General features: G+C 39.4%; 1 protein-coding gene across 6 annotated transcripts in view; it reads left to right on the forward strand.

Moving 5' to 3' along the window:
- The window catches only part of nectin1b (nectin cell adhesion molecule 1b), a 190,257-nt gene that overhangs the window by 176,066 nt on the left and 3,627 nt on the right, over positions 1-10,564 (forward strand). For 3 of the 6 annotated variants that reach the window (XM_034866636.1, XM_034866633.1, XM_034866634.1), the window contains one exon: positions 9,120-10,564. This exon is cut by the window's right edge and continues 641 nt beyond it. In XM_034866636.1, the coding sequence (XP_034722527.1) occupies positions 9,120-9,150 (31 nt within the window). In that variant the 3' untranslated portion in view covers positions 9,151-10,564. The remainder of the gene's footprint in view (positions 1-9,119) is intronic. The other 3 variants (XM_034866635.1, XM_034866638.1, XR_004655939.1) reach the window with 2 other exon arrangements.

Below are 10,564 nucleotides of genomic sequence, written 5' to 3' on the forward strand. Positions count from 1 at the left end.
TACATATAATAATTTTTCATAAAAATGTATATATATACATATACTGTACTGTACTGTATATATATATATATACTGCACATATATTTTTTTTAATTATTTAAATAGACTCTACAATACAGAGATAAAATATAACTTATATAAAAAAAAAAAATTACATATGTGTGGTGGACAGTGGCACAGTAACTGCAAAATAATAATTGTAATAATGTATACTTTATTAATTAAATTACAATACTTTCACTCTGTTGTGAACACACATACATACACATACATATGCTCAGTACCTATACATACACTAAATGGAGAGATGTCGCAGTGAGTGGGGGGGGGGTTTCCCATGGAAAGGCCAAGCAGTCGGGGGCAGGTGCCTTGCTAAAGAGCACCTTGGCAGTGGCAACCTCTCCAGCTACCAGTCCACCACCATACTTTGGTCCATGTGGGGACTTGAACCAGCGTCCCTCTGGTTCCCAACCCAACTCCTTACTCCTGTGATGTTAACAGTAATGTAGACTGTGAATGAACAGTGGAGATCGGGGAGGTACATTAAAGTCACTTTGCTTACATTCAACAATTATTTCCTTAAAATAATAAAACAATTTGGGCATCAACATGGAACTGACATCAAATGTGAGTTCAGTGTGAGAGCCCGCACTCATATCTATAGCTTATGTAGCCTTCCGTAGGAGTTAGTTAATCTATTCAGAATTCTGACTAATGAATAGAGCAGAACCTAAACTCAGCCATGCAAATTAGCAGATTTAAATATTCTCGCATAAGTAGCTTTATTGCAAAACCATGTGCATACCGTCCTATTAACATCCCAGACTTATCTTTGATATTAAGTCCTTAGGAGCTGCATGTGGGAGGAGGCCCCTCACAGTCAGCCAAAAATATCCATAGTTAAACATAATCTATTCTGGCTTTGGGGGATTAAAAAAACATTCATAACAATATCTTCAGTTTTCTTGAAACAAGGGTAAAGATATTATCTTTAGTGGAGCGAAGAAGATCTTCGTTTCAAAGGAGCATTATGATTTCAGGCCATCATTAAAACAGGTAGAAGTGAATTAGAGCAAGAGATATTATCTACTTTTATTGGCACTTTTTAAACCGCTTTAAGAGTATTAAACATTTCTACTGATAAAATAGTAATATTGATGTATTCAACTAGAACCCAAGGCACTAACTTATCTGGAACAGGTAAAAAAAAAAAGTGACATCTGTGATATCAAGTGATATCTGATCTGAAAACATGTTCAACCAACAGATTGGACAGTTCTGAGACAAATAGATTGAATTTTCTTATTATTTTTTGCAGATTTTTTTTTTTTTTTAAAGTGACAGTGGATAGACACGCAGCTAGGGCCGCAGGTTAGATTTGAACCAGGCCGCTGTAGAGGCCTCAGCCTATGTGGGGCGCACGCTCTAACTAGGTGAGCCAGAGGTCCCCCCAAATAGATTTAAAACTTATGTCAGCTTCAACGAGGTGACTAGTCAGCAGCTCTGTACTCTATATCCACGACGTTCCAATTCCGGGATTGGTCCGCTGTAATTTCCGCCGGATTTCCCACAGATTCCTCTTTTTGTTCTAACTTCCAGTGGATTTCTGAGGACTATGGTTACCTGCTCCTCAGGTCTCTGCAGGGTAAATCCACACAGCTAGCTAGAATATCTGTCCAATCTGAGTTTTCTGTTACACGACATAAACAACTTTTGAACATACACGTTCCCCCAAAACAATTTCCTTCCCGAGGTATTTGCAGCGGCTCCATCCGGGGCTTAGCACTGCCCAAGACTATTGTGATTGGTTTAAAGGAATGCCAATAACCCAAAGCATGTTTTTCTCCCATCCTGGAAAGCTGTGTGGACTAACCCGACCCTCCTCCACAGTGCTGTGACGGAAGGTCTGTCAATGCGAGACTCGCAGCTCTGTGATGGATAAAATGGGACTGGAGCAGCACAGAGACAAGTGCCTGTTTGTTTTGAGGTATTAGCCTCGCCTTTTACTGGCTCCACTCCTGAGGTTTCACCATTCAATGAAATCTGTGTTTGCTAAACCAATGAATGGACCATTAGTTCACACCCAGGGTGACAAACAAACCTTATTTTCTTCTTTAAGAACTCTAAAATTTCACCTTTGGTCAGTGGGTTAAAGTTAATCAGCGTAAAAAATCAGCCAACTGTTAATCACAGCCTGAATGTATTTTTTCTAGCATTCATTTGCTTTGGCAGAGTTATCACATCAGATATGAAAACTTATTTGGGCCATACTTCTCCAAAGTTTAGCTATCTACTCTAAAAAGAATATTTCAAGGCGAGCCATATTTCATTTAGATGAACTCTTAATCTTAAATATATGCATTTTAATAATCTCCTTCTTCTTGTCCTCTTTTGCTTTACATTTGCAAAGCTGGAAAAAAATCCCAAAGCTTTTATTTCAGTAAAGAAGAAGTCTGACCTGACGGTGACAAGACTGAACTAGAATCAGCTCTGTAATGGGTTGCTGAACTCCAATGTTGGGGTTCGAATCAGACGTTACTTCACTTTCGGTTACGCATGTGACACAAAACGTAATGTTGCTCCTGTTTGTTTCCTAAAGTGAAGAAAATACCTACATGGGCGTTTTTCAGGGGAGCTTCTATCTTCGTTTACCTCATTTTGTGACTTAGGTTGATACGATGTGTGTACTTTTACATAACACTCCTGCCTGGTGCTGCTTTACTTCCTAAAGTCTAAGGGGGCTTTCACACCCACCTCGTTTGAAACGGATCTTCTGACTTTTCAGTTTGATCCAAACCAAAATTACAGGTTTGAAATCTCTCCCGGACAACAGTTCCGGATCTAACGGACAAAATTTGGTCCAAACAAAAGAGGTAGTCTTGGTCCGGATAAAACTGAACCATGGTCTGGTTCGTTTATAGTGTAAAAGCATTTTTGGACGGTTCGGACCTCCGGACCAAATACAGGAAGCTCTGGCAGGCTCTCCTTGTGTTACAAGACCGGGAAAGCTCCTTTAAGGAATAGCTCAGTGCTTTGTGTGTATGTGAGAGAGTGATGGTGAACGCGCTCAGAGCAGAGAATAAATCAAGTGGTAGTAAATGTACAGTGTAGGTTTCCATTTGTCTCTGATTAAATGACGCAGAAAGAAAGTTCCTTTGTTTTGCTTCTTAACATCGCAATAAAACAAAAAGAGAGGCGGCAGTAGGGGAGAGCAGCAGTCAGTTGAAAAAACTCCCACAGAGAGAGGATATGAGAGGATGGGGAAGCCCGTCTACAAACCAATCAATTCTAAGTATCTGGAGACGCAGTTCACACATGTGATGATGGCCGGACCCAGTTTCGTCATGTATAGATCTTGGGTGCGCTTGCATAAACTGCATTGGGAAACCAAAACTTACCGGATCAAATGCAAAAACATGAACCTTGGTGCGGACCTTGGTTCGCAATAAAAGCCACCTAAAAGAGTCTTTGTCTTTCTTCCCATAATTACCTTTTAAAGTAAGTATATGTCTCGAGGCCATTATTCTCAATCATCCAAGTCTTGGCCCAATGCCCAGATTTGGTGTTGAAGCAGTGGAAATGCTTAGAAACAGAAAAAAGACAAATTCAGCTTGACTTCTGCTGTACATCACCCTAAAGTCAAACAGTCTGCAGTCATACAAATAGGTATTGATTAACAAAATATTACAGCTCAAACCTCAGCACACAGGCACACAGAGACATCCAATTTAAGTGAAAAACATGAGTGAAAGCAGATTTTAAAAAATGTGTAAGAAAACGAAACAAAAAAAGGCAAATGTAAAAGTTACAGATGGCAATTTGGGGGCATTTAAGGACATGGTTGGAGAAATGTAAAGGCTCAATTGTTAGGATTTTTAAAAGGTCTAACTCTGATGGCCTCAGTGGTAGAATAATCAGATGGTTAAAATTGACTCAGAAATGTCTTTGAATCTGACAGCAGTTGTTAGTGAGTTTTGGTTATCGCTGAAACTACATGGTTTGTACATGCTCTCACGTAAATGTAAAGCTGAGTGTAGGTGTGCTGTCAGTGTAGCAGATCTGTTGCTTGCAGCAGTTATAGAAATATGTAACTGTGTGCAGCTCAGACGGCACTGCGGTGCCTCGTGGAATGTATTCAACCTTTTCTACTGCACTTCTCTGATGCAAAAAAACAACACCTGATAATCCTATACGCCCGCAGCGCCCTGCATCGGATCCATGTAAGTTTGATACATACATAGCAGGTGCTTGTCCTTGTTTAATCCCAAAAGACGCACTTAGATCCGATTTGGTGTAACAATTCAATGGTCATAAAGTGAACAGATAATAAACAAACTTTCTGTAGAAAGTCAGTTTGTATGCATGGGTATGTTCTAATGACAATACTCATTTCTGTGCAGTAAACATGTCTCTGGAATAAAGACAAAAAAGCAGTGTGTAAGCTTGGTGGATGATACATTTAAAAAAAACACTTTAATATTTTGGGAAATATGACCACAGCATGTGACTGGAACACATGGCCATAACATGGCCGTAACACGTTTCACATAGGACACCCTGATTGGTCGCCTGGATGAGAGTCCTGTACTTGTTTGACCCATCCACCCCCCCACCAACTTGCTCACGTAGATTAGCCATTTTTATACTCTTTCACCTCGTTTCCTTGTTTGCTCTTGTGATAATTACCACAGCCACTAGAGGTCAACCCCTATTAAGAGTCATTATAATAGGTTGTAATCAGCTGCCTACAGTCGACCTATATGTTCGTTTTCTGGGTGATTCAAATGTGAAATCAGACTTTTATCTGAAGCAGTTCTCTTAAGTTTCAGGTCTGAATATGTTGAAATGTTCCGAGGCCAACCTATAAGTAGGAAACAAAAAAAAAACTTCTCCTCAGACTGTTGGTTTTAATTTTGCTTGAATTTGCCAAGGTCTTCTCAGCAAGCAAAGATATTAATAACCTGACAAAGTAGAAAGTTTTCTTCAAGCTGCTTGAGTGGTCCTTGATACCGACCTAAAGCAAATAAGCTTTCCAGTCGCTTGTGTCTGCAGCATGTGTGTCAAGACAGGTTTACTTGCATGTCTGCTGGTGTGAAAACACCAATTTACCTTCACACACCATCACCACTCACCCTTTGTCTTCCTGAGATTCACCGTGCTTATCTAACCATCCCACAATGCCATTTTAAATTAGAGCCTTTTCTTTGGGTAATGTTTTATTCTTTGTATCTCTCAAAGTACATGCAGTTTATCAGCCCTGTTACAACACACACAAACAATTAAGGGCACATTGTTTGAAAGAAGATACATTTTTAGTGGAGACAAAATAGTTACAATACAAAGGCTTTTACAAGATGAACTGTGTTGTGTTGATGCCCTTTTTAATACAAATCATTGTTTTCTTCTGCATGTTTTAACCAACAATTATATATATTTGTACCATGGCAACTTTGTTGTTTGAAGTAAATGTTCACGTTTTTATATTTTGTTTAGCAAATGCAAGAAAATGTAGACAGATTTAAGTCTGCTTTTGGTTTTGTTGCCCCTCCGAAACCCTTGCAGAGTTGGGATCATCGTTTTCGTAGATGTAGAGATGCTTGAGGAGTTTTCGTAAGTTCCATTTCCACTGTCATCCATGATTTCTTTTTGCATGCCTGCTGTTATTTCATAATCATGTTTCAATCATTATGCTTTTCATTTGAAAACATTCAACATATTCAAGTAATTCCTTTAAAAGAAATGCTGAACTTGGAGATGTTTAGGGCCCTCGGGCAACCAGGGGACACACAAACAATGGACAATTCAACTGATTTAAATTTTATATACATCTAGGGACACTCTGCCGATCGAGTAGGTCTAGACAACATTCTATAATTTACAGAGAGCCAACAATTAAAATGTTATTTATCATTATTATTAACATTATTATCTCAAATGTGCACAAATGCCCATAAGAAAGAAACACAGAATGCAGCAGGTTTATTTTCTTGCAGTGATTTTTTATGTAGGGAATATGGGAGATTTAATTATGGTCAGGTTTGGTCCTAAACATTCTCTGGGAGACTAAATATCTTGAAATAACCCTAATGCCCTAATGTTGTTAAAAAGTTATAGTCTTCATTTTTCTAACCAACCAAGCACTGAAATCAGCACATGAAACAGTTTAGGGCTGAAGGCGCTATGTTCATGTTTGTGCAGATCAAGATCAGCGACCTTAAACTGCCACAAAGGCCCTTTTGTTTCTGCCCTGCGTTTTGTTTGGGTTATGCTACAGGGTAATATAATTTCTCCTGGAAGGAGCAGGGAGCATTCTGGATAGCAGTGTCAATACACAATGAACAGCAAAATGCAACTTACTTGACTTTTCACCCAACCCAAAGTGAATGTTGGTGCATACTTTTTAATTCAGTTAAGGGATTCTCAGTAATTATTCATGCATTAAGCCAAATCTAACTAGTACATGTCACCTGCAAGTGGGATGCATGCTTGCCTTTTCTTTCAGTGGATTCAAATAACGTAGCAATGTGAGTGTGATATGCACTAACAAAGCACAAACCGGTTTTAGAATTCCTCATGTAGTGCCAGTACCTTGATTAAAAAACCTTGCACTGCTAGCACTGACTGATGCAAAATAAACACAACCTTGGTACTTTTCTACAGAGTTGTTGACTCTAACACAGAACTCCAAGTCACAGCTGGGTGACTAGATTTCACGTTTATACAAGGCCATCGGCATGCCGCCTGACATCGTGAGGACACAGTGTACACAGCTCCATGAAACGTCTCACAGCCATTATAAACCTTCACGAAACACTAGAAGCATTGCTTTTGAATTCGAAGAAAAAGTGTGGTTCTGGAAGTAAAAATCCCAGAGATTTTTCTCCAAAAGGATTTTTATTATTAGCCACGATATCTAAACCATCCGAAGGAACGAAGGTTCTGGCATGCAAGCATGCAAAAGATTAAAAATAAAAACATTATGGTGCAGATCGGCTATCATTCGCAATAGCTATGCGCCAAGGTGCAAAGGCGTATGGCTGTTAAAGGGAATGGGAGACGACACTCTGATTGGTTCATTGCATGTTACGCCCAAAACCCACCTATGAATTAATTAAGACATTAAGTAAAACCTTTTTGATCCGTGCCCCAGATGTACGGACCCTTTTTTCTGCCGTCAAAATAGCAAAAGTGGATTTGGCCACGCCTTAAACGCACCTGCGCTATGCACTTCACGTTGTGCGCTTGAATGGTTAAAATATAGCCCTTAGTGTCTGATGTAAAGCAGTTACAGCACAGCGCCTTCTCGTGTCAGGTCCCTTCACTTTCTGTGGTTTAACGTCACGAGAGTTGACAGAAATTCACGCTTCCTTCTTTTTTAAGTAAAGATTTATTAGAGCTAAAAGACATAATAACTGAAATGATTCATTTTAATAGTTTTTTAACCTGGCTAGATTGTTTCAGTTTAACTTCTTTTTTTTTCTTAAAGGTTTCATTTCAGTTTACTCATGATATTTGGCACTACACCTTTTCATTTTAGTTTATTGCTCTGGGGTAAGCCTTATAAGAAATGACCTAGATTAAATCCTCAGAGTCTTTTGAAATGGGTTTGAGTTTTACAATTTTAAGAAAGCCTATGTTACCAATGTGGAGTTTTACAGATCTGGGCATTTGCCAGTCAGAGAGTGTCAAATAAAAAGATGTCATTGCGGTGCATTATGGGAATTGTAGGATCCAGTGGATCTAGATCCATGTTAGGGACGTAAAGTCAATACCTCTGCTGCATTGATTTGGATCTGTGAGTTCAGTAATTGCAAAATCGCTGGAGTGCCATTTTAGAAAAGTAAAGTATTAAAAGCTGGCATCATTTAAGGACAGCTTAACCAAACTAAATCCAATCATTTAATCCTCATGTTGTCCTCAGGTCAAAATGACCCATTATCCTATATGAATGTTCTTTTTACTACCCAAAATAACATGGTTGATTCCCCACAACGCTCTTTGGCAAGTACAAATCTCTACTTTCATAAATTTGGGGGTGTTATATTAAATTCTTTTGCATTTAGAGAAAAAATTGAAGTGGTTTTGAAATAGTATTGAGTAAAAGTTGACATATTCCAGTCTGTGATTATCCAACATCCATTCCTTTCATTTTAGTCTATATAATTCCTAATTTCGGCTTTCCTAACTCAAACATCAGGTATAATGCACTAAAATTGAGGTTTATTGACCAGAAATTCCAAAAATAACTGTAAAACTAAAGTTAATTAGTTAGTGTTACGGAGTGTTGAAAATGTCAAGAAATTGACAAGCATTGAAAAAGCATCAAAAGTGTTGAATAAAGGGACAAAAACATAAGAAAAAGTTAAAAACGTCGATAAAAAGTGTCAATAAAAGTGGAGATTTTGACGGAAAGACAACACAAGGGTTAAATTACTTCAGTTAAACAAAAACAGGCAACTGATTAATGTTCCGTATGTTCAGTATTCTACATCAGTAACTTCCAGATTCAAATCCAGATGATTTAATGCATGATAACTGACAAAAGCTTTGCGCCATACACCTGCACTGTCTTCTGTATGCAACCCCTCTCCCCACTGCAGAGCCACATTACCAAAACTCCAGCTGGCCTGAACCAGTCTGCACCACCATCTGTATCTGCACCTTTCTCCTTCTTAGAAATGGAGTCAGTGGCTAGTAATGCACATCAGGACTCTGTAACACCACATCTGGTCCTGTAATAAATAGACTGCTCCCACAATTTTGAAAAGTTGATACAGATGTTGGCACAAAAACAATGTTATTTTAAGAACTCAAAGCAGTAAAAAAACCAACACGAATACAGATATTAGTTAATCCAAGCCTTTTTGCGGTGCAGAAACATATGCATAAATATGTATTATACACTGTAATCAGTAGGTACTCAAATGGGACGTTGCCACATAGTGTTTGTGATGTCTGTTAGGTAAACCACATAGTGAACCTGTGTGTATAAAATATTCATTGTCCTGATGTGATGATGCTCCATTTTGGCTTCAGCCAACCTTCCTCCGACTAAGAAAACCCTGTGACCCTGCAATTTTGTCTTCTTTTTGTCCCCTTCTTTTGTCCTGTCCCCGCAGGACTCTGGGAGGCTTCCAGAAGAGCTGTTGAACCCAGCCGAATACATGGGCTACCAGCGCGTCTGCAACATGGAACACTTCCCCGAGTCTCAGCCTGCTCCGGCCTACCCTCCCGTTACTTTCCTGCCCCAGCACGCCTACACGCAGCAAGCGCCCAACGAGCCCACATACTCCAACACCAGCTTCCCGGCCACCGACCCTCGAGCCCCGTTCACGTTCCCCAAGGAGCAATCCGTGTGACATGCCGCATTACTCTCAGCTCTGCAAGAGGCAACATGATAGTGCAACAAATGCTTCATGGAAAACAAAGCTCTGCTGAACAGATGTGCATCCATCCCCGCTCTGCTTCTGTATGTTATAAAAGCTTAAACCACATGTGGGCTTTCCCCCGTGCCATGATGAAAATAATGTGTGGCCCTCAATCCCCTGTGTATTGTGCTCCACTGAGGCTGTGTGTGGGACCCCGTGATCACCTTGTGATGTTAGCGTAGCTGACACTACCCCCCCCCAGCACCCTTCACCCCCTCACCAGCGCCCACTGTTTGTTTTTGATTGATTTCCTCACTTTTCAACACGTGGCTTTTACTTTTTTTTTTGCCAATCGTCTAAACCGTGTACAGAGTATGCCATTGAAGAAGATGTTACTTCTTTTTTTTAATCATTTTTTTTTGACATTTCCTACAGTGGTAGTGACCTTTTATAGCGACGTGCTTCGTTTATTTGTTTTCTATTTGTCTGTCAATCAAATGCTTGCTTCTTTGAAAGTCATAAACTGTTTTGTGCGTGTGATCGGCTGTGTTCTGTTGTGGAAAAAAAAAAACTGATAAAAGAATTTTGCAATTTGGTTTGTAAAGCTAATTATCAATCTGTAATGGAATGGACTACCCCTTTAATGACCGTTAGTGACAGGGTGGTTACGTGAAGATGTGAATTGGCAGTCTCTCAACTGAATCCTTCATTACTTTCTATAATAGCTTTGCTGTTATGGAGGTTGACTGGATATTTCAGACTATTAGAAGCAAATGTAATCCTCATTAGCTACCAAGAAAAACAAAGGGCTTGAGATCCAACTGTATCTACTTTCTGATATTAATCCATGTACAACATTATCCATCCATCCAGTTTATTATTATTATTATTATTATCATTATTATTATTATTATTATTATATGACAGTAGCTGCCAAAGACATATAGTTCCGTTCTGTTTGTGTCCATCTGCTACTACCGTGTTTACTGGGAAGTAATCCTAGTTAATTGGCAATGTGCTACACTTTTTGCCATATTTTCCATAACTCTGCGTTAAGTTCCTCATGGAGGTTGGTTTGAGGTCCATTGCATTGTGGGTCCTGTGCGTTTTTTCTGCGTTCAAAAAACAACAGGAGTCATTCTTTAAGCAGGTGCACTAGGTGAAGACAATCAACTTGGGTTGTCCTGGGGGGGGGG

The sequence above is a fragment of the Etheostoma cragini genome, chromosome 3 (assembly GCF_013103735.1).
Source record: "Etheostoma cragini isolate CJK2018 chromosome 3, CSU_Ecrag_1.0, whole genome shotgun sequence".
Classification (NCBI taxonomy): domain Eukaryota; kingdom Metazoa; phylum Chordata; class Actinopteri; order Perciformes; family Percidae; genus Etheostoma; species Etheostoma cragini.